Source organism: Furipterus horrens, unplaced genomic scaffold, assembly GCF_987537825.1.
Source record: "Furipterus horrens unplaced genomic scaffold, mFurHor1.1.pri manual_scaffold_4, whole genome shotgun sequence".
Taxonomy (NCBI): domain Eukaryota; kingdom Metazoa; phylum Chordata; class Mammalia; order Chiroptera; family Furipteridae; genus Furipterus; species Furipterus horrens.
The window spans coordinates 189,589,412-189,614,301 of NW_028327174.1; the positions used below are offsets into that span (position 1 = coordinate 189,589,412).

General features: G+C 50.0%; 1 protein-coding gene across 1 annotated transcript in view; it reads left to right on the plus strand.

Moving 5' to 3' along the window:
- Positions 1 to 24,890, plus strand: part of PAPPA (pappalysin 1) — a 217,196-nt gene that overhangs the window by 175,571 nt on the left and 16,735 nt on the right. The window contains 3 exon segments of the mRNA XM_090274633.1: positions 6,666 to 6,813; positions 12,061 to 12,170; positions 21,059 to 21,130. Coding sequence (XP_090130759.1) covers positions 6,666 to 6,813; positions 12,061 to 12,170; positions 21,059 to 21,130 — 330 coding nt within the window.

The window sequence follows — 24,890 nt, forward strand, 5'->3', positions numbered from 1 at the left end:
TCTAGTTTGTACTGCAAATGAATTTCCTCTGCCCTCAGACCAGGGGACCGAGAGCCAAATCTCGTATTCACCTCAGATCCCCTCTCGCTGCCTGTAAACACGCAGAAACGTACAGCCCGGAGCATCTTGAGTCAAATAGCTTGTAGGGAGCGGGGATTCTTTGCCTTCCAAACAAGTTCCAGATCCTGGCAGAGAGGACAGGGGCCGTTGCAGGGGAGGCTCACATGCTGTCTCCCACCGCCACTAAAAGCAAATTAGCAAATAAAACCTCCACTTTATGGGTTCCCTGGGAGCCGGGATGATGCTGGATCTGGTGTCTGAGTTCGAATCCTGGCTCCACCACTGCCTAGCTGGAAAACTTGGGCAAGTGATTTAACTCTCTAAGCTTCAGATTCCTCATATATAAAACGGGGGAGGGGGTGCTAATCATACGATCTACCTCATAGTCTGGAAGAATTAAATGAGGGAATGAAGGCAGTGTATGCCTACGAGGACCCCCTGGGATTGTGCAGCACACAGCCCGCACCCCCATACACGGCAGCCCTGGGGCAGACACAAATGAAAGAGCCTGCCTTCAAGGTCACTTCTAGTGGGGATCACCCTGACGTTCCATGCGGGCTCCTCTAGAGCCAAAACACCAAGGCAGTGGCTTGAAAGTTAGCCCCAGAAAGTCCGAGAAGGGGGCATCTGTCACACATGAGGCCAGGATGTGGGCTGGGAAGATCAGTATGAACCATAGGGAAACCTGACCTCTAGCTCAAACAAACCTGCAGAATAGATAAGACTCTCTAGACTAGCGCTGCTTGGTAAAACTCTGTGGGATGATAAAATGTTCCATATCTCTGTTCTGCTGTGTGGTGGCCACTAGCCACAGGGGGCTGTGGAGCACCTAAAATGTGGCTAGTGACTGAGCAACGAAATAGGACATTTTATGCAGCTTTAAAGAACTCAAATTTAAATGTGAACAGCCACACTTGGACGGTTCAGCTCTAGAATTTACAGTATGATCCTTGTAAACCAAAACAAAGAACCTTAATTAAAAAAAAAGGCTTTATTTTTATTTTTAAGTGTTTCCCGAAAGCCCAACTAGGGTTGCAGACTTTCTCTTATTTTGACTCACCATAAACCTTTAGAAAAGAAACAATATGCCCATTTGACAGACGAGGAAGGGAGGGTCACTGGGCTAAGTGCTTGCCATGGTTGGGAGTTAGTAGGCGGTGATGACCGATGCCCAGCCCTGCGCTCCCCACTGCATTTCCGGGGCAGGCTGGTGGCAAAGGCAGGGGCTCATCCCCAGGTGACTGCTACTTGTCTCAGCATTAATCCAGCGCAGACGCTCCTGAGCTGTCCGAACTGATAATTCAGGCTCAGTTCTCATACAAAGTACTGTGGGGGCTTTGTAGGGGGTTACGGGAGTGGGCCATCTCGGGATGGGGACAGGGCCCGTGTGAGATACACACACAGAGGCTGCAGCAGGAGAGGAAAAGGCTGAAAGTGCTTTGGGTACAAAGTCAGGCGCTTGCTTGATGGTGGTTTTCGGCCACTCGACGGGAGCAAGAGAGGGAGGGTGGGAGCGGAATCAATAAGAACTCAGTTCATTGCATGGATCACAGAGGGTGGCTGTAAAAGCCTTCCTGCCACCAGCTCTCACGGACAATGCCTCCGTAAGCAGGGGACATGTCCAGTTTCAAGGTTGGCAGGAGCTTGCCCAAGCACCCAGGGCTTCCCTAGAGGAAGTCAGAAACATCACAGACCCATGTGGTGTTTGCAGTGGGCAGGATCTCAGAGGTCCCCCACTGCAACGCACTTGGTTTATAAGTGGTACCCCTGGAGCCTGGAGAGGGGAAGGGGTTTAGCCCAAGTGGCACAGCAAGGTACCAGTGGAGTCTTTTCACCACGTCAGCACACAAGCCACATTTTTCTACTTGTTCTGTGCCTCACTTGGAGGAAGCGTATGCACGTGAGGGCCTTGCCTGAGAACAGAGGCAAATAATTACCCGCAGCTGCGATTTATTGGCCATTGACTCCACGCCAGTTGCTGAGCTGAGTGCTTTACAGAGACGACTCCACTAAAGCCCCACAGCCTCTGGCATTACTATCCCATTTTACAGATGAGGGAGCTGTGGTGGAGGGAGATCAAGAGGTTTGCCCCACGTCATACAACTCAGGTGTGATAGAGCTGAGATTGCTGTTATCGGGTCAGGCTGCCCCCAGCACTCAGCTGTGTAAAGTCTGCACCACACTTCCCGGTTCTGCCTTGCTCTGACACGGCCGTCCCCACTTCTCTCTGCCATTATTTTATTTTTATTTCTACTATGTAGAAGAAGTCTAATTGTCTGTCTCCCCCCATCACCCCTCCCCATCCTCTCCCCCATGGTAGTAAAGCCACAGAGGTTTATAGTCAAGAGACCTGGCCCAGCATTGGCAATCTGCAGGACTGGGCACGTGGCCTCCCCATTCTGGCTGCTGGCATTTCTAAATGTGGGTGGTGGTTGGGCTGATTCTGAAGTACCCTCAGAGACAGCTTGTAGAGTGGCTAAGAGCCTTCACTAACTGTTAGAAAGCCTGATGTGTGTGTGTTAAGCTCTAGATGCTTCCCGTAAGTTAACTCACACAATCCTCACGGTGACTCTCAGGTAGTGGACACCATGCCCACTGAACATTTGGGGAAACTGAGGCATAGAGAAGTTAAGGGACACAGAGAGGATGTTGTAGAGGAGGTTTGGCCCTAGGCAGTTTGGCTTAAGTCCATGCACTGAGCCATTACACTAGCATCCTTTCAAAACTTACTTTTTCATTTTCTAACTGGGCCTTAGTTTCCAGATCTTTAAAACGGGCATAATTTCTACTCGAGTACATTGTTAAAAGGATTTTTAAGTGTGTGGAAAGCACCTGGCCTATAATAGGTATTTCCTTATGTGGTTATTATAAGCCTTCAGCTCTTTATAGGCCTGTGTAGCTAAAGAGAGTTCAAGAGAGCACCACATGCTCTTTTTGTAGACGGGAGGCAAAATGCTTTGCTGAGAAATGCTCAGCCCTCTTGTCAAAGATTTCACCTCCATGTGCAAAATTCTGTATTGAGAGTCAGATACACCAGTGGGCTCCCTGCCAGTGGTCTCTGGGCTTCCTAGATTGGATGCTTAATGTCAGGTCTTCTGTGATCCAACTAGATTCAACATGAAGGATCTACTCTGAGGATCTTTACCAGGTGGTAGACAAGCCCTGAGTGCACCAAGACCTAGCCCTGAAGGAGGGTTTGAAAATCCAGGAGGCTTCAGGAAGTCTCCTGTACCGAGGGCACAGCAGAGCTGTGGTGGAGGGGGGCCACAGAGGCCTGCTGGGGAGGCGGGCTGACCGCAGGACCGGAAGGAAGGCCGTGCATGTAGCAAGAGATGGGGCTGGGCGTGCTGTCTGGGACCCATCCTGGAAGCCCTGACGGCCAGCCTGCGAGCCTGCCTTGTTTGGGAGGCTAAGGCATCTTAGCAGGAGTCTGTCAGGCAGATTTAGTTAACGGCACAAAGTTCCAGATGCGGGGGGCAGCGCGACCAGCGCCTTCATGCTCCCACCTTTGATGGTGGAGCCTTCCCAGTTTGAAAGTCCCTGGGCTGATTCCAGCTAATTCTGATACATTCTCTCCTGCAAACTGAGCTCCCCAGCCAGCTCTGGCCCCCTTAGTGCTGAGATCTGCAGCCCTTGGAGGCTGGAGGCCAAATGCATCATAGCCTCAGGCCAAGGCTACAGGAAATTGGGGTCAATTTCCTACTCCCCTGGGGGCCCAGCAGAATCATGGGGCCTGGGGCTCTGGGAGGGAGAGTTGGAGGTTCTCTGAAGCCACATGAAGCCTCTTAAGCTTTCCCTGAGCTCACACGGAACATCTCAGGGTGGACTGTGCAAGTCGTCCTGCTCAGAATGGGCCACCCTACACCCATGGACACACAGGTTTCCGCTGCAATTGGTGGTCCAGGAGAGGCCCAGAGAGAGGCCCCCTTTCTTTTCTGAATCCTGTCTCCTGGCAGCTGTTTTCCCAGACAGAGAAGCTTCAGTCTGCCTCAGCCCTTTGAAGGAGTTGATTCATTCCCTCCTGTATGCGCTCATGCCTCGTTCCCTCATTTCTTCATCGATTCACCTACTCATTTATTTCCTCATGCATGCATTCATTTATCTTCCTTTATTAACCAACATTCATTCCATAACTCTCTACCTATTCCTCCCACCTCTTGTTAAACAAATAGTTCTTAAGTGAATAAAAACATCTATTGAATGATGAATGAATGGAGTGGTCAGGACCCATTAAACACTGCAGATGGCCCTGAGGTTGGCACGTGAATAGGGCACCTTTCTGGGTCCCAAGGAGCTCATCATCTAGGTGGAAACAGATGACAGAGACCTGAAGGTAGTGCACGCTGCAGGATTGGGGCACCATGAGGACAGGATGCTTTGTGCCAGGTGATATATCTGGGTGGGGGCAGGGGTAGAAAACAGCAGACAGAAGGGGCAGTAAGCAGCACAGAAGCGTGGCTCTGTGAACCAGCGTATGCTGCATTCGAGAACGTGGGCAACTTAAACTGAAGTCCAATGTTGGTGCTGGTGCCGTCGTCGGCAGCCGTCCGTCTCGAGAGACGATGGTGTAGCTTCTTAAGAGTCTATCTGCACCGCCGAGAATGGCTGTGCAGTCCGACTCGGGAGTGACACGGTATCTGTCTCCTCCCGTGTTGAATCGACATCTTGCGATGTCGCTGGAGTGTCCTCTCCAGTGAAGCTGAAGCTACAGAGCCTGGGCAGGGTGATATGGAGGGTCTGCTGTTGCCCATGCAGCAGACCCCCCCTCTCTTCGCGGCTGAAGGGTCCAAGGGAAAGACGGAGTCAATACAGCTTGGCTTCAGGTGCGCCGCAGGAGTTGCCGGTGTTGACTACAACGTCAAACCGCCTTAGGGACTCCGGCTCCGGATTTTCTGTCGGGGTTTACTCCCTTAGCCTTTCCCCTGAAGAGGTATGCTGCAAGGCAGCGGAGGTTTTTTGGAGTCAGAGTTTTCCTTCTCTGATGTGCCCTGACTGGAAGATCGAACCAGCGACACTTAGCTCGCAGGCCGACGCTCAATCCACTGAGCCAAACCAGCCAGGGCTGTGCTGGTGCTGTAGGGAGCAAGAAACAGGAGAATGAGGTGTAGTTGAGGTTGGGGGTGGGAGGGACTCTGGGGGCCGGACACAGGAATTTCAGTGGAAGCCGAGGGATGCGCCAGCCATTCCACAGATTGTCGCACTGATGGAGAATGGTTAGCTCCCCAGCCTCACGCACTTTCTCTCCTTATAGGCTTGAAAGAGGGAGAGAATAAACAGTTTGTTCTTAGGCAGAGGGACACCCTGTGCAGAAACCACCCATGGTTCTTATTCCCAAGGGGTATTTAAGGCCCCACACCTTGTTGGCCTTACCAGCTCAACATCCCCCCTATTGTTCCCTTGGGTCACAAGACTGGGAGGTGGGAAGGTTGGGGGCTCTCTGCTGCTAACTGTACTTCCTTGCATTTGCACATGCCCTTTGGCCTTCTAGAAGTGTCCTTCCGTCCCTGTTCTACCTAGGATTTTAGGCATCTTTGAAAACCCTTTTCTATACATCACCCCCTCTGTGAAGCCTTCCCTGCTTTCCCTCTCACAACCGATGACTGTCCCAGTATACTCTCAGCACTGTCATGGAGCAGTCACACTGACATGGCTGGCTGCTCCCATGACTACCTTTCCAGCTCACTGGGACAGATACTGGCTCACTTTACTGTTGTTCCCCACAGAGCTGGGCACAGAATGGGCACCAAGAAATGGTCCTTGAATTCAGAGGCAGTTCTGAGATTTCTATGGAGCTGGACTCTTATTAGCACCTTAGACATCGAAAGGGGGTTTGCAGAAAGGACCGTGGCCGCAGGCTGCATTTGTCTGCCACCTTGCAGAAGACCAAGGAACTGTGGATTGCTTGTTTTGGAGAATTGAGGGAGGCACAGGGAGAAGTATCCCCTCACCACCCGCTTGTCCTTGGTGCCATTATTGCTGGCGTGGAACGGAATGGAATGGAATGGGACCAGATGGGACAGGATGGAATGATGCTGAAGGAAAGAAGGGGATGGACAGAAGAGAAAGGAAATGCCAGGGAAGAGAAAGCTTCGTAGCTGGGCCCAGGTTGCCTGGTTAGCACCGGGCACAGGCCTGGCTTGGCATGCTCTCTCTCTCAGGCTGAGAGGAAGCAAGCTGTGGTGTGCACCTGCCTCCTCATGAACAGCTTAGCTCCAGGACCCGTGCGCTCCCTCGCTGTACGAGCTGGGGTGCATTTGGGCCCCTACCTTCTCAGTTAAAGAAACCAACCAACACAACAAATCACTCTGATTGAAATCTCTGAAAGCCAGGACTTAGGGCACCTGGGAGTTAGACTCTCTGGGAAGCTTCGAGCCAGCTCCTTTTCCCACAGAGCCCTCCCTCAGTCTCCCCATCTGTAAAATGGACATAATACCAGTGCATCACTTTTAGGGCGACAGGGTTTCCACCAATGTTAAGAACTTGTTTTGCAATACTTCCAGAATTCTGAGGAGAGGAGAAACCGTCTTCTTTATTTCATTTTGAGAAGCACAGGTTGAGGGTGGGGGTGTCTCTTGGTTCTGACTATGTTTTTCTGTGGTGTTCAGGGGCACGGGGGCAATGTCATCCACTGCCGGAAAGATGGCACCTGGAGTGGCTCCTTCCACATCTGCCCGGAGATGCAAGGCCAGTGCTCGGCCCCGAACCAGCTCAACAGCAATCTCAAACTGCAGTGTCCTGGGGGCTTCGCCATAGGTATGATGGGTGCATGGGGTCAGCGCGGGAGGGGCAAGACCTTCCAGGAACGCAGGGCTAGTGCCTCGCTGGGTAGCCGGGTACCTCTGTAGTGTGAGGCCCTGTGTGAGACCCTGGGGAAATGGAGATGGCTGAGACCAGCCTTCTGCCTTCCAGAGAGAGTCATGAACGTTGTTGTAGCAATGGGGGTGAGTGTACGTTAGTCACACTGGAGTCCGGAAGAGCTGATTGGTGCCCTAGGGGGACACGTAAGGCTCTCAGAGGAAGCAACAATTACACAGGGATTTAAAGAGGTCCTTGAGCAAGGAATGATATTCCACACGAAAGGAACCACGTGCAGGGGGAAGGCGATAAGAGAGCAAGAGCGGTTCTGCGCGGCTGCCTTTATTATTAATCTTAAAGTTTGCGTAACACTAATCATTCTTGAGGACCTGCTGTGGGTCAGGCTCTGCATCAAGCACCTTAGAGACATTATATATACCTTATCCTCTCGAGTACCTTCAACAACTGAGAAAACAGAGACTTGGAGGGGTACCAGAACATGCTCCAAAGCCTGAGTACTTTCCATGGGGTCTCAGTTGCCTCCAAAATGAGGATAAACAAACAGCAGTTTCCAAATGCCATTTGTGTGGGGATAGGCCAGTTTGCAAAATGCTCATGGTGAGGAGAGACAACCTGGGGTTCGATGCCAGGGATTTGCCTGGTTGAAACCCAGAATCTGGACAGATGCATTAATCACGGGCTTCCAGGCTTCCCGGGGAACGGGGCGCGCATTGAGTCTCACCTCAGCTGAGGACAGTGGTGCCGACCTTTTGGGCTGATTCCCTAACTGACCGTGATGAAAAGCCCAGGGAATTGAATGTCCTTCCTCCTGGCCAGCGTGATTTATGGGACAATCACCAGGCATGTCTGGAGCAGAAGGTTATCTGTGCACACACACTCACACAGAGCCAATGTGTTCTGCACCCAGCAAAATGACTTTCCACTTGATGTCCAGGAAGGAGGCCTGCAGCTGGAGAGTGGTGGTGGTGGCGGCGGGGGCGGGGTGGGAGGAAGGCCTGAGCCCTCCTCTTGGTGGTGGAAACACCTAGCTTCAGAGAACAGAAGATCTTCACCTGAACTTCGAGTAGAAATCAGCACTCCTCCCTGCATTTAGTCTAGAGGGGCCTGCTCCTCCCGCAAGGGTCAGGAAATGCCAGAGCGCACAGGTGCCCTCTGTGATGATTCAGAAGGTACTTTAAGATCCTACAGAGCCACCAATTCAAAGGACGTTGACAGGAGGGTTGCAGAGGGGTGGGATCTCATAGGGCCCGCCACTATAGACCTTCTAGAAGAGTGGGGCAACGGGTGTAGCCACAGCGAGTCCAGTCGGCTGCTCCCTCCCAAGGCCAGTGCTTCTCCCCATCATTGCTGATGGGTGTGCATGGCCCTGGGTGTGATGGGGTCCTTACCCCCCACTTATCAGGATATGCAAGTGAATATCCAGTCCTACTCATGACTGGCATTGAGCAGCCCTGGGAGAAAAGCACTGATTAAGTTACTTCTATGTTTAAAAACCTATAAAAACAGACTTTCTTTATGTCTACACCCACAGACACATTCAAATATATTCACACATGCATAAATAAACACAGGCACAAATGCTTAATAATGAAACATAGACCCAGACACACACATCAGTCAGCAAACTCATGCCTAGCACATACACATCAGCCAAATGCTGCACAAACACATGCACACACAGCTACACATAGCACACACTCACATGTGACACATGACTACACATACATCATGGGCACAAACATATCTCATGCCCCAAGACATATCAAACACAAAGATGCACAAAAGGCAAACATAGCTTGCACACATGTGCATGAATTCATTGCCACGTCCCAACCACACACAGGTGTGCCATCCTACCTGGCTCTGTGCTTGTCCTCAGCACAGTCTGGAGGTGGGCAGAGGGGTGGCAGTACATGCCTTCACCCCACTGAGCTTCTTTGTGGTCAAAGCGAAAAGGGAAAGAAGCCTGTACCACCCTAGAACCTGCATCTCCTTCCCCTCCGCTGAGACCCATGCTCACACTGCCCTGCAGATCACCCATTTACGAATATGGTCACCCAGGCTGGGGGCACGTGGCGGAGCCCAGAGAGGAAGAGCAACATGGGACACTGAGGGAGAAGGAAGAGGGGAAGCAAGTTCCGCTCTGGACTCCCAGCTCCCTCTCCCTCCTCGCCTCCAAAGATTGCTGGGATGTCCCTCCCAGGCTGAGCCCCTCCCTGGGGAGAGCCCACCTCACCAAGGAGAGGGACATGATCAAAGGCCTCGTAAACAGGGGCCAGGCATGTGTTAGTATGTGTTGGACTCAGGGGGCTGGAGGGCACATCTGGGCCACCCAGAGCAGCCCCTTTGGGCCCCTCCCCAGCAGGACAGGGGAGGCTTCTGTGGCAGGTAGGAGCCCTCGGAAAGTTGCTGCTGCCACCAATGCTGCCACCCTCGCTGCTCCTCGTGGGAAGGAGAGGCAGGTGGGGACCTGGTGAGATCACTGCTCTGTAATGGTGCCAATTAGGGCTCATCTAGCACAACACAGCAGCCTGGTCCTGCAGCCGGGAGCTGCCTGGGAGTCAGGGAGGGCGCGCAGAGGAGGGAGAGGAGTGGAGGCAGGGCTGCTGCCGGGGGCGGCCGTGGCCTCCTGTGTCGACCAGACTTTCTCCTTTTTCTCCCCTCTTGGGATCATTCAGCTGTTGTCTGTTTCTCAGAGGCTGCATCTTCTTTTTTTTTAGAATCATTATGTCATTGCTTCCTAAAAGCTCCCTCAGAACAGACCTGGTGAGACACACGGCACTGAGTTTCCCCAGCTGCCTCGCGAGTTTTCCCCTTTATTCTCATCGCTCATCTTCATGTTTTTGTGCCATGCCCCACGCCAACTCTTCCTCCTCCTTCACCCAGGGCCCTTCACCCATCTCTGTCCCCTTCCTCTTCCGCCTTCCCCTCTCCTCCTCTGTGAGGCTCCATCACACCCATCACTGGGCTGGGAGGGCAGAGATCAAGGGTTCTAATCCACGGCCCTCTACGCACCAGCTCTGGAAGCTGAGCTCTGGGCCCATTGCTCTGTCCCCTGTGAGGTAGGTGCGATGACTCCTGGCTCCCTGGGCTGGAGTTGCAGGGCAATGAGCAATATATGGACACCGCCGGGCAAGGCAGGGGTCCCCCTCTTTGGGCTCAGTGCCTGTGCTTAACGTGAAGAGGTGCTGAACACTGTCCTGCACCTGCCACCGCCCTGGCCCCCTCTTCAGTCCCGTGAGTCTCTCAGACTGAAGTAGGTGACCCAATGGCAACAGGAGGGACACTGGGCAGATAAAACATGCATGCATGATAAGTATATGTGTGCATGTATACACATACATGTGCATGTGTATATGTATGTGTATATGTGTGTCTATACAGAGTGGGGCAAAAAGTAGGTTTACAGCTGTGAGAATGGGAAACAGCATTTATTCTTGTATTATTATGTATTAGTTATTATAGAATGTTCCATGTGAACTGTAAACCTACTTTTGCCCCACCCTGTATAGACACCCATTTACATATACACACACACCTGGAAAGAAGCATTGAAAACAGCTCATAAAATAAAATACTTGTTTTAAAAAAAAGGAGTTGACTGTCTCTTGTGAACCTCATAGTGTTCGAGGGTGGTCTTGGCACTAAGGCGAGTAAGTGACCTTCTTAGGGCTCTGGTCAGATTCTAACACCTCAGTTCTTTGCCCACATGAATAAGCACCGTTTTGGAATCCTGGGGACATCTCAGGGGATAGGGTTGATTTTTCAGGAGGCATCGGAATGTGCGATGTCAGGGCAGAGAATGAATGAGCCAACTTACAGTCAGCCAGCCAACCCACAGCTTGGAAGTTAACTGTCTTCAAGGAGAAGTCCCTGGACTGAGAGCTCCTGTGTACTGAGGGCTCCTGTGTACTGACCCTGTCCCTGCGGGTCATCCACACCTTCGTCGACTCATTGCCTGATTCATTTTCTCAGTTCCTTGCGTTACTTTCCATGTATTCAGCCACTGATTCATTCCTGCATCTGCGTACATACTCACTTCCTCCTCCCTATCTCTCACTCACTCACTCAACGTCCCTTTCGTGCATCTTGCAAATACTTACCGAGTTCCTGCCGTCAGCCAATCACAGTGCCTGGCTCTGGCATGGAATGGGGAGCTCAGAGGGTGCTGACCGCATGGAGTTTTTAGTGCAGCAGAGAAGAGAGCTATTGCTGTAATGTCACGGTCACCAAGACCATGGAAAGGGGTCATGTGACAAATGCTGCCATGGGTGTCCTTGAGGGGGCTTCGGTTTGTCAGGAAAGCATGGAGGTCTTCTCTGAGCAGGACTGAAGGGTCAGTAGTAATGTGTGAATTGAAGGAGAGTGGGAAGGGTCTGGAAGGCCCAGGGGAGGGCATGAAGGCGAGCTCCGTGCAAAGAAGCAGCCTGGGGCTGAGAAGCTGGTGTTACATGCATGCAATCACCATTCACAGGCTGGTGCTTACTGAGCAGTCCCTGGCACCAGGGACTCAGGCACCAAGTTAGGCTCAGAGATGAGCCTCCCTCCTCCCTGCCCTGCTGGGCATCACTATAATAACTGAGGAAAGGAGGCATGAGGGGGCAGAGCCAACACTGGAGTGAGACTCGTCAGTGCTGGATGCAGCCCTCACTCAGCTGCACATATCAGGGCAGGCTTCCCGGAGGATTTGAACTGGGCCTTGTAGCCCGTAGGACTTGGTTCTGAGAAAGGAGGTGGTGGGGTGGTCCAGGCGGAGAGAATGAGAGCAGGACAGAGACGAGGGAGTGTGGGGCTCAGAGGAAAAACCAAGCCAAGTGCAGGCCAGTTGGACTAACCGGAGCACGAAGGGGGTTCATGGGAGAGATGAGGCTAACCAGATCACAGGAGGCCATGAATGCCACGGAAAGGGGACTGGGCTTTGTTCTGGATGTGGGAAACCTTGGGAAGGATTTCAAGCAGTGGAGGAACAAGACCAATCTAGGCTCAGGAATGGAGACAAGAGAATAGTCAGGGAGCCCAGAGGCAGCCCTGCTGGGGAGTTCACCCCTTCCCATGGTTCTCAAGTGGGGGCCGCCCGGTCCACTGGGGACCAGAGAGAGGCAGGGCCCATACTGTGTGAGAGCAGCCCATGGACACCAGGAGACTGGGGGCTGAATTGCCACCTCCCGCTCTGCTTCCCCTCAGGGTCCGAGTGTACCACCTCGTGCCCGGACCACAACAGCGAGTCCATCATCCTGCCGGTGAACATGACTGTCCGCAACATCCCCCACTGGCTGAACCCCACCAGGGTGGAGGTGAGTGACAGGGGCTGCCTGCCTGGGGCTAAGGGGAGGAAAATGGCCGTGTTGAACACTTACTGTGCCCTGGTCCTGCAGTAATCCCTGTACATGTTCCATTATCAAATTGTCACACCTGCCTGTGTGTGTAGGGGGGGACCTGTTCACAATCATCTCTCCAGTCCTTGAGTATTTAATGCTACCCCTCCGTTGGGCCCTGTGCTAAGAACCTGTTATTTACTGTCCCACTGAACCCTGTGACAGCCTGGGAATGAGAGGACTCATGTGTCTAGTTTACAGATGAGGAAGCTGAGACGCAAACACATAAGTAGAAAGCACAGTTGGGTCACACACCTGTGTCTGTCTGTCTGTCTGTCTGTCTGGAAAGCCCGTGCTCACGAGAATGGTGCTATTGGGCTTCCCTAGTATTGTACAAGCTCTTGGAAGACCTTCCACATTTCATAGTCTAGATTTCTGGCATCTTCTCCCGTGATTTACTCATTTGGTAGAAAGCCATTAATCTGTGATCATGGGGAACTAGTAGCAACTATTGTTTAATAAGCACATACTATAGGCAGTATCGTCTGTATTCTCAGCGTGTGTCCTGCTCTGCTGAAGGTGCCACCTGGTAGCCAGTGTCATTGCCCAGTTCATTTTGCGTGCTGGCCGCTCCCACTTCCTTGTGTGTGATCAGTCAGGGGCCCACAGAACGGCAGTGGGAGCCTGCTCTCATCCCTCCGGGCAGCACGCATCCCAGGCCACATGTCCCAGCTCCGGGCGCTGGCTCCTGAACCTGGAAAGAGTGGGCGAAGGAGGCAGGGGGCGCAGGGCGAGGCTCAGCGGTGGCTCTGGCTCAGCCTTTCTGCCTGGGGTGCCGGCAGGCCTCGCCGTCTGCCCGCCTGCTGCAGATCGTGCCCCCGATAGCCGGGCAGAACCCGATACTGAGTGTCCTGTTTCTCACATGAGCCGAGGGCACGGTGGCGCGGGCTTACTCAGCACTCCGGCCCGTGCACTGGGCGCCGGACCTGGCCCCTCTGCTGCCCTGCGCACGCCAACGGCCTCCCCTCCTTTCTCCTTCCTTTTGCTCCTGAGGCCGCTCTCCGCCCCACTTCCAGCTTCCTCTCCTTTTCCTGCCTCTGTTGACACTGCTTCTGTCTCCCCGCTCCTGATACCGCTGTCACCCTGCCCTGCCTGCCCTTGCCCACTTTTTACCCTCCATGAGCAGCCTCTGTCTCCCTCATCCTCTCTCTCTCTGCCTAGGACTCGCCCACACACCCACCAGATAGCCCGTTTCCCTAGGCTCACCCTCCCTCACCCGTCTTCTCCACCCAACATGCCTTCTCCATCCCGAAGCCAGCGTTCTGTGTAGAGTGTCCCCGAATGGCCCAGGGAATGCTGAGGTGCCGTGTGCACCCAGGACCAGGCATAGGGCCATACTTCAGAATCCCAAGGCCGTTGGCGATCATCAAGCCCAAGCGCCTCGTTCTACAGATGGAGAAACTGAGGAGCGGGGGGCGGAGGGGGGCGCAGCTAGGCCAGGGTCCCACAGGAGGCAGAGCCAGGATCCTTATGATCGCAGCTCCTTCCCTGCCCTGCTTCCCTCTCTCTCTGCTACCTGGACCCCCACAGGCCCCAAAGCAGGGGATCCACTCCTACACCGGGCAGACCCAGGAGACCGAGCTCACGCCCAGGACCACAGGGTTCCTGCCCCTGACCCAGGCCACCTTCCCCTTGCTCAGGCCTTTTCTCTGCACCACCCCCCACCCGCGGGTGTATTCTCACCCTTTCCTCTGTGAGCCCTGGGCACTAAAGAGTTCAGTTATAATTCACTGTGAAATAAATCCAGGGATTTGAAAGCCCGCAAGCCCCCCTCCCCAGCTGCCCACCCGCTGCCTGCCCGCCCCAGCCCCCACCCAGTTCCCTGGTCTGTGGCCTTTATTGATGCCGGCCTACAGAGAGAGCCATAACGAGGTTCAGACCTCCACTGGTCTCCGGAGGCCTCATTATCCAGGAGGAAAAAAATGTGGTAGAAAAAGGGAGGAGGGCGAAGGGCAGAGATTGATGATTTCCACTAATACAGCAGAAAAGCTGGCCTCCGCTGCACACTTGCCCCTTGTGTGGGGAGAGCTACAGAAACAGAGCTGCCGGGGTGGGCGCCGCTGGCCCAAGCGGGCCCTGGGTCGCTCTGCCTTCTGCTGGTGCCTGCGAGGGACAGTGCAAGGTAGACGGTCAGGGGCAAGGCTCTGCCCCGACCCCTGTCACCTTTGTCCCAGGGTCAGAAAGTGAGAGGCAAGAACTGACAGTTCAGGGCTGCCTACTGTGAATCGGCATTGGACCAGGCGCTTTCCGTCCTGTATTTGCCCCCACACCTCGATAATACACACACGCGCGCGCACACACGCACACGCACACACACACGCACCCCCTGTGAGGTGGGTATCAGTCTCTTTGTCTCTCCAGTGGAGGACATAGATCTCAGAGATGGAATTCTCATGCCTAAGAGGAACTGAAGGGGGACCCCGCTCGTCGAATGCTGCGGTTTACTTCAGCTACCGATGCAGCGTCTCTTGAGGGTACAGTTGTAATAACAGAGGCAGAACATTTGCTGACTTCTTACCTGGGACGTGCTGGTAAATGGTCAGCGACCGGCTCTCCCCACAGAAAAAGAACTCGGAGGTGTAGCATTGGCCACTTCCTATGGTGTCAATATTTCCACCGTGGCAGATGCCAAGGGTTCCGAGTGGCTATTGCCGCACAGTTAGGAAGAGAGAAGCACTACTGCTTCTCGTGAGCCCACGCGAGTTGGCTGCCGTGCCCAGCACAGGACGGGCTCTGCTTTAAACACTTCACACCCATTGGGCACACACAGAGAGAAGGATGACTACTTAGATGAGTACAGTGTCACCACTGAGGTCACCTGTTCGGACGAGCACACCACAACAGTGGCTTTTGTGAAGGCGGGTCCACGGTCATCCTGTCCACCATGGTGCACCCTTCGGTGCCTAGCACACAGCTGATGCTCACCGAATATTCATGGTGGCTAAGTCACGTGACCAAGGTTCTAGGTTCAGCCCAGTTACCTTCTTGCTGTGTGTCCTTGGACAGATCCTATCACGTTTTAGGCCAGTTTCCCCATCTGTGAAACGAGAGGCAGGCTGAGATCAAGAGTCGCAAGCTTAAACATCTGCAGGAATCAGGCAACTGGGCTGATTCCTCTTGGGTAAGCCAAAGCCAAACACATCATTTTTTATGTTAAGTACCGAGGTGTAGTATTCATAGTCGGAGTAGTAGTTGCTATAAATATTTCAGAAAGACCTAGAGAAAAGATAAGAAACATTCATGTACATACTACCCAACTTAAATCAGAATTTTTAAATACAGTTGAGGTTCTTCTAATTTTGCTATCGCTTACACTGTCATCTTAAGCATAAGATTTGGTAAGTGTTTATGTTTCTGTCCACTCATGAGACCAGAACCCAAGTCACTGGGGGGCATTTCTAGCTCCCCAGAGTCCTCCCCTCTCCAAACCAGGGAATGCCCTGCCACCAAGACAATCTCTGTTGGTTTTGATTATTTTTTAATTGATATACAATTGACATATGAAATTACAGTAGTTTCAGGTATACTAAAATATTTTAGTTTTACTTTCATTAAGAACCAAACACTGTTTTTTTTAAAGCACTTCCCCACGGAAGCCTCTCTCCCAACACATGCACTTTGAAAGTGATAGGGTTACAGAGAAATCTTCTTTCAGTCTAATAAATGTGACAATACAATACAACATCAAGGGTAGATTGAAATGCCCCTCAGGCTGAGTACTGGAGAGACGTCAGGGAATGGTGGGGACTGTGGCGAACTGAGAAAAGAGGCTGCTTCCAAAGGGGGCTGCTCTAGCCTAGTGTGGCAGGGTGGAAACATGGGCTTAGGGTAGCCAGATATTCCTTTTTTTTTTCTTCTGGTGTGTAAGAAATATGGAGTTTTAAAAATCTGAAACCTCTCATTTTTTTTAAATATTGGCAAATAATGTTGACTTCTGTTGAGGACTTCCTGTGCCAAACCAAACATTTCTGTGGGTTATGTAGCCTGGAAGGTGTTGGCTTACAACCTTCGGATGAGATAGAACCTTTTGGCCCTGGGCATCTGGACTTCAGGGTCCAGGCTCCCTCCCGCCAGCTTCTCAGGAGCACCTCCTGTCTGCCTGGCACTTCCTCTTACTCAGGGGTGCTCGGAGGGTTTCCCAATAGAAAACGCTGTTCACAACCTGAGAGCCTTATAAGTCCTCTAGATAGGTGGGACCTTGGATTTTATAATGGCTTCTGAAAAGGGGGTGGAAGGAGGAAAGAGGAAAAAAGGGAATGAGGGAGGGAATTAAGAAAAGAAATCAGCATTTATTGAATATCTATGATATGTAGGCATTTTGTCTCCATCACACTCCAGTGAGAGAAATATTATCCCCATTTTAGAGATGAAGAAGCTGAATTTCAGAGAAGCTGTCATTGCCCAGTTCACAAAACAAACGCAGTGGAATCAGAATTTGAACCCAAGGCTCATGCTCCTGCACCCATCCTGCAAGGCAACCACCTCACACACTATAAGTCACAAACATATGCAACACTTGTAGACAAAGGATGCAGAGTTCACTCCTTGAAGAGAAAGCAGCACCATGGAAAACCCTGCCCAGTGTCTAGAGGTCAGAGGTGGGATGGTTCAGAGTGGATATCCATTGTGTAGAAGGGGGGACATCATGTGCCCTGGAGGGAAGCCCACAGAGGGAGAGATGTGTCCACAATCCAGCGATTCCTCATTCAGTCATGGGCACAATCATACGTTCACTCATCTGCTCGTTAGTTCATTCACTCATTCAAAAACATTGATTATACACCTCATGCGAAATGGCAGGTAGTCTTTGAGTACCAAGGATACAGGTCGAAAATGCCTAGGCTCTCAAAAAGCTTACCCAGAAGACAGCCAGAAGCTCAGTCACTGATAACAAGAGGCGATAATAAATGTCATTAAATTTTTTTTCCCAAAAAGGTAAGTGATACAGTTCACTCACAGGAAGTCCCACAAACCAAGAGAAAAGTCAAGGAGAAAAGACGGCTCACATTTGAAAACATCAGGAAGGGCGTCAGATCAGAGCCTGAGGATGAGGAGGCTCTCCTAGCATACTTTCTTACATGTCTGTTTCTGCCTGGGGCCCATCTTTTCTGGAATTCATCTTTCAGACCCTCTGCCCTCTCCTAGATTTGTCTCAAAGCCTCTCCACCCTTTTGATCCTTGGGTCTTTCCATCGGTCACAAGAGGAAGCCATTTTATATTTACAGCTTCAGGGGCCTAGGGGAATTTGAAGGAGAGTATGGAGTTCAAAGTATAGACGTGGAAATCAAACAGATGTTGATTTATTTCCTGGCTGTCACCACCCAGGTGTATGATTTGGGGCAGGCTGTTTAACTTCTCTGTGCTTCCATTTCCTCTTGGGTAAACCAAAGCCAAAATTAGCACCTACCTCATAGTTATGATAAGAATTTAATAGAAGAAAATTCTGAGCACAGGGTTCGGGCCATAATATTTGCTTAACAGAAGATTCTGTGTTGATGAGGAGATGGATAACGATGATGGGGTTGGTGATGATGAAGATGATGGTGGTGGTGGTGGCGTAGGTAGTGGTGGTGGAACTGTGGTAACTAGTGTTATTGATGATGGTGGTGGTGCTGGTGAAGGTGATGATAATGATGCTGGTCGTGGTACTGATGTTGGTGGATGAGCTGAAAGTAGTGTTGGTGGTGCTGAGGATGATGATGGTTGTACTGGTGTGGCTGACAATGATGGTGGTAATAGTGATGATGGTGGTAGTGTTGAAGCTGTTAGTCATTGCACCTTGGGAGACAATGTATTCTTCCCCTGCACCAAGGCAAGAAATGAAAGCTGTCTTACAAAACCGGGTGGGAAAGGACTTGGATGGGGCTAGAGGTCTCACTGGCATCGAGGGGAGCAAGGCTGACATTTGAGAGGCCCCGCTGGGATCTCCCTACTTGTGGTGTAAACAGCCTAGCCTTTCCTCCAGCTCCTGCTGCTTGTCCCCTTTCCCATTTCTCCTCACACACAGAGGGGCCCTGTAGTGAGACAGGTGGGGCGTGTAGCCCTGAGGAATAGTGGAAAATCCAAACACCTTGGAAAGATAAACAGGCTCATGCAGATAGTATAAAAGTCCTTTTTCTGAACTCACGTCAGATAAACCTCAACTGACAGAAACGTGTACAACCACACCAAGACACTCCTACAGATGCATTAAATTAGCTCCCAAATAAACAGGGAGAGGGATGGGCATCAAATCCCTAGTGGATCCTAAACCTGCTGTTTCTTCTACTTGAACATTACCAAGTACCCCTCTGACATCCCTGCATTTTGGCTGGGAACAGACTCTCAGACCCAGAAATGAACATCTGGCTGAAGTTTCCCAGAGAATGAAAGCAGGTGATTCTCTACTTCTAGCCTCATGGATGGGAGGCAGTGGGCAAGAAAGTAGCTGAGCTGGGAGTGGGGAACACTGGGGGTACTCACATTCCTTCATTTGGTCAACACGCATGTGTTTGCTGTGTTCCATGCCTGGTCCTGGAGAGAGACAGAGATGTCTAAAACCCAGGCTCTGCCCTCAAAAACCTTAAGCGGTCAGTCCTAGGTTAACCATTTCCACACCATTTATCTCAATGCATCATCAAAACAAGCCTATGAAGTTTTCAGTACCCATTTAACAGATGGGAGAATCAAGTCTCAGAGTGGAAGTTACAAAACAATGTTAAGTCAGACTTGCAAGCACATGTGTCCTACCTCAGCACCCAGGGTCTCTCCCACATATCACCTTGTGTGTGTCTATTGGGAGAAGGCAGACCTGTCAATAGAGGCAGTAGGGGGCTAGACAGTAGATTTTGCATTTCAAGACTGGCTGGCAGATTTTCAAGGTAGCGTGTTTGTCCAAGATCTTTAAATTCAGTATACACTAAACTGGTTCTCTAAACCAGACACTGTGCTAGGCATAGTAAATGTTCTTCTGATGCTCTAGAAGAAAGGAAGACAAGAAAATACAGTCCATAGATAAAAATCTCTATCTTGAGATGGATACATTCATGCATTCATAATGTAAGTATTTATAGGGCATCCTCCATGTGCCAAGCACCGTTCCAGGCACAGAAGATCCCAGGGTGAACCAGAGATGCTGTGGGGCAGAGAAGAAAGGCACCCAACCTAGCCTTGGCCAGATCACGGAGTCATGTGATTCCCTTTGTTCCAAGCTCACCGAGAAGCCTAATTACAGTTTGGGTCCCATATAGGTCTGCCCTCAGGGAGAGAAGGAGCTGGTCACATGGATTTTCCACATTCTGGCCCATGTGACTGCTCATTTCTTAATTAAAATTAATCAACGGCCCTGAGCCAGGAGACCAGGCCCTGGTCATATAGCCTTCTATGGCTGGCCTCTGACACAGTGACTTCTCATTGCAAATCTAAGCATTTGCCTCCAGGTCAGTTTTATTTCATTATTTTACTTTTTAAAAGAATTCATTGTAAGCTGGCATGAAAAGCAAGGCATCTATGGTAGAATAAAGAACAGAACTTCTAGGATGGTTACCTTAGCCTCATTTCTGATGTTATTTTATATTCCTAGGTTTGGCTTTTTTTTTTTTTTTTTTCCCACCTACTTTAAAAATTATCATCATGCTAGATGCTATGAGCTGCCTTAAATCTTTTCCGAAACAATTGCTAGGTTTCAAATCCTGGTTTCTCCACTTTTAATGGCAATGGAGTTTGGGAAATTTATCGTCCTTATGGCCTGCTATTAATAATGCCCCCTTCACTACTTGGCAAGAAATAAATAAGATAATGCATAAAGCAATTAGCACCATGAATGCACCCAATACATCTGAGCCGTCATTATCGTAACAACAATTATTACTATTAAGAGAAGCTATAATAGTAATAAATACATGTATGCGTAACGATAAGCTCTGTCTGAGGTTGGGGGAGGGGAAGACACCACAGAGGAGGAAGTCTTGAGCAGAAACTTCACAGATAACTAAAGATTCTCCAGGTGAAAAGGTGGGGGAAGCAGTTCAGTGAAGGAGAGCAGCCAGAATGAAGTCACGGGGATAGGGTAGGAAAGCCTGGGCAACCTCAGGGGAGTGTGGGCTGGACCACCTGGCCTGGCGGCAGGTGGAGGCCGGAAGGGCTCTCTGTCTCCGCGGGTTCCGAATCAAAGTTTAGTTCATTCATCCTCCAGCTCCCAAATTGCATTGTGAATTAGAAGCATCTGGATGCTTGTTTTTAAAATGTAGAGTCCTGGGCCCTGAACCCTAGAGATTTAGGTTCATTAGATCCAAGGAAGCACCAAAGAATGTGCCTCTTAAATGGGTTCCACAGTGGTCCTGGGAAAGTGGTCCTCAGTGACCTCATTCTGCCTGCTCCATACCATTCTCCCATCTTCCTGCTGCAGGTACATACCTGCACGCACATGCACGTGCAGACATGCATGTGCACATACATGAACATGCATGCAATACTCTTTCTACCCTTCCTCCCACCGTATCCTCTACTCTGTCCATGGGTCAAAGATCAGACACAGATTTTCAGAAGGGCCTTTCTGATCCTGTCTCTATCCCTCAGTTCTGCTTCTTGTCAGCCTTTACTCCTGCCGGTGAAATACAGAATCAGGGCACCTACAGCAAACACAGAAGTTATTTTAATGTGAGGGCTCCTGTTATTGCAAGTAGCTGGGCAAATTCTTCATGGAAATGCTAAGGTGAGGGCAGAACTTGAAAGATCCAAAAAGAGGTGGGGTAGTTGAATGTGATACCAACAAAGAGACGGCTCCCTCCCGGAACCAATCCCACTGACCTCTCTCCCTCTCTCTGCAGAGAGTTGTCTGCACAGCTGGTCTCAAGTGGTATCCTCACCCTGCTCTGATCCACTGTGTCAAAGGCTGTGAGGTGAGTTCCTAGAAATGATCCTACTGTTATTACTGTTGTCATTATATTAATCGTGGCTGCCATTTACTCTACCTACTAAATGCTGTAAGTATCCCTTTAACTGGCTTCTGGGACAGGAATCAGCAATCTTGTTCTACAAATGGTGCAACTGAGGCACAGAGACAGCAACAAACTACTGAAAAATATGTTTAATCGGTAACAGAATCAGGATCCCGAGCCAGGTTTTGCTGCTTTGTAAGCCTGTGTTCAGCATAATATTACATTTGTGAGTGCGGGTGGGAAGGAGGCCATGTTAATTCCACATCTGTAATATGCCAGGAATTTTACCAGCATTGTCACATTTAAGTGTCACGGAACCACACGAGGCAGGTTCTTTTCAGTTCACACTTTACCAGTGAGCCCCTTACAGAGAGATCACTTCCTCTGCCATGTGCTTGTCATTCACACGCTCTTCAACCCCAGAAGTAGTGTGGACACCTTAGACCCAACCATTGAGCTGAAAGTGGAAGATGCTCTCTGGCCCTTCAACTCCGACTTTACAGCCATGCCCAGGGACTTGGCCTCATGGAGCTCTGTCTCTGTGGATCAGTGACAAGCTTGAGCAGGGGTAGAGTACTCAGGATGTCATTTCTGTTCTCGAGGGGTGCTTCTCATAAAACTGGAAGACGTTTCTCAGCTGATAGTGAAAAGGAGGCCCCAGATCCCACCCAAGGCGATGTCCAAATCTCTGTGGTCACCCCAGAGCCCACTCAGGAAAATACAGGTGAAAAGGACTGGGTATTTGATGAATCCTTTAAGAATGTCAGAACCAGAAATGCCCTTGGAGGCTATCTAAACCAGACCGTTTGTTTTACAGATGGGGAAACTGAGACCTAGACAGTGGTGGGTCTAAAATTTGATAGAATGCCAAAACTGGAAGCATTCGTAGTGTGACCGCATCCTGTTCATTTGTGGTGTAGACTGTGGATTAGGACCACAGAGGGGATAGACTGACCCAAGGTGGCACAGTGCAACAGACACGGAGCCAAAGGGTGAATCCAGGTCTCCTGACTTCCAGGGGGGTGCCCTTCCTTCTGCAACAGGTCATTTCATGTTCATGAACCATCCGCTAACCTGTGTCACAAGATAGTCCCTGGGTCACACATTTTTTCTATAGGTTAAGGACCTTCTGCAGCATCTTCTCAGGGCACTGAACACTGGAGTCTTTAAGAACCACATTCCTCCAACAGTCAGCCAGGAACAGGAAAATCAAGGCCAAGGCCATGTAGCTGTTGCTTTCTCTCGTATCACTGGATCAGCCTAGCATTTCGGGGAAAAGGAAGCTTGGGTTACCTGGGCACTCATTCTGCTGAGTCGGCGGTCTGGGCAACCAGTGTGACAGCAGAATTCGATCCCTCCTTTGACTCAGCACCGGGGCCTAAGAGACCCTCACCTGCAGGCTCTGAGCCCTGCCAATGATGCTTATCGCCTTTGCCCTTGGAGGTGCCCCCTCGTCTCCTTTTTTCCTTAGCTTAGAGCTAACAGTTTGTCTCTTGTCTGGCGCTGAAAAGTATGCTTAGAAGAGATACAAACGCTGGGTCTAGGGAGGGTCCATCAACCTGTGGAGTGTCTAGAGGTAGCCAAGATCCATAAAGGGTTTGGGACCCTGAGCCCCACGTCCTCCACCCCAAGCTGTGTCCGAAGTGGTCATTTACTCACTCATTCATCACAGCTTCACTGAGTACCTATTATGTGGCCAACACTCTGCTGGGTTCTAAGAATAAAATGGTCTCAATTAAGTGAATACAGTAACTATGCTCTCCCTGAGTCATCTGTGGAATCTTCTTGCTCCCCACCTATCTATGCATCCACTTATCCATGTGTGCATGCATCCACTCCTCAGGTATTGGCTAAAGAAACATTTAAGGAGCATCTATTTGATCAAGTGTTGCTCAAATTGACAGGAGTTTTGCTGAGAAATCTAGGACATAAAAATGAATGGCACACATTCCTGCCTATAAGGAACTTACAGTATAGTAAAGGAAATAGATGGTTAAGGAGAGCATTCTAAAATATGTACAGAGATTATAACCAAACCAGTTCAGGAAACCGTAAATACATGGAACATCTTGGGGATATTAGGGAAGGCATTTTAAAGGGTTGATGTTCGAGCTAGATCTTGCAGAATGAATTGCTTGCATTATTAGAAGTAGCAGCATGGAAGTGCCAAAGACAGGAAAAATCTCTAAGTAGTAGATCTTTTCACATGCCCCCCTTCCCTGAATTCTCCCATCTTCACCCCTAAGTAACTCCCACTCATATAATGATGTCAGTTGAAACATCCTTTCTTCAAGGATACCGTCATGAAGTTTCCTGATTAAGTCATAGCCTTCCAGTCTTTATCCAAACAATATCATATGCCTTTCTTCCATAGCTCTTATCAGAGTTGAGATTGGCCAATTAGATGTATAATTACTTGATTCACGTCTCCCTTCTCACTGATGTGTAAGGGCTGGAGGAGCAGGAGCACTATCTATATTGACTTACTTTTTTTTTTTTTTTTCTTTAGTACATGTGTAACAACAAGTAGCCTTTCAATAAATAGGGTTGAGGAGAAGATAGATGGATGGATGAATGGATGAGTAGCTGGGTGGATGAATGTGGCTGCAGGAAAGACACATAGAGGAGAGGAGCTAATGAGACTGGAAATTTTTTCAAGGGCCAAATTTAAAAATATATAACCATTTCATTCATTTTGCCTCTTCTTCCTCTTCTATTACCTGAGATACTCTTTTGGCAGGCCAGTTCCTTTCATTCTGAATAAGGGACACTTGGTCCCCTTAATTAATATGTTTATACAGTATTCCCTCACTTACCGCAGGTATTACGTTCTAGACCCCCCTGCAATAGGTGAAAATCCATGAAGTAGGAACCTTGCATTTATTTTAGTATTTATATATTTTTAAGGCTTTATAAACCCTTCCCACACACTTATAAACTGTTCCCAGTCCCTTATTAATCTTTCCCACTCCCTTATTAACCTTTTCCACACTTTTATAAACACTACTTATGTTCTTATACATATTCTACACTATTAAACCTACGTAACTTTAACAACATACGTATACAGTACCACAAAACCCCGTGATATAGCAAAAATCCGCGATAACTAATTAAATATAATATTTTTTAAAATCCCGCGATACAGTGAGGCCGTGATAAGTGAACCGCGATATAGTGAGGGACGACTGTATATGATATAGAACATCAAGAACTGAGCCCACAGGCAGATCTCCCAAGGCACAGAGAAGAGCAGCGGGCTTAGCATGTGTGTGTTTGTTGTCTATGCCTCTCTAATATAAATGTAATCCTGTGTTTCTTATGTCAGTCACACCTGAGCTCACAGCCAAGTGCATGTGTGCGCACACACACATCTGTACACTTGAGTATAGCTCTTGCCTGTTCTTGGCTCTATTTTGCTAAGATCTTTTATAGACACTGACAGGGCAGTGATAAAATGGAATCAGGCATCGTGAGATGGGGCAAAAAGAGTATGAACTTGTAGCAGAGATGCAAAAGCCAGGGGTGCCATAAAGGATGGACTCCCTGTGAGCTTGGGATGGGATGGAGAAGTCAGGCTAGGAAGGAGAGACCACAGAATCACAGGGGCTGTGCTGGGATGCAATGGTCTTAGCCATCTGATCACGTCTTTCCCATCAGTGAGTCACTGAGCATGAGAGACCCTAACCCAGACACTCATTATGGGGGGTTCACTTTCGTG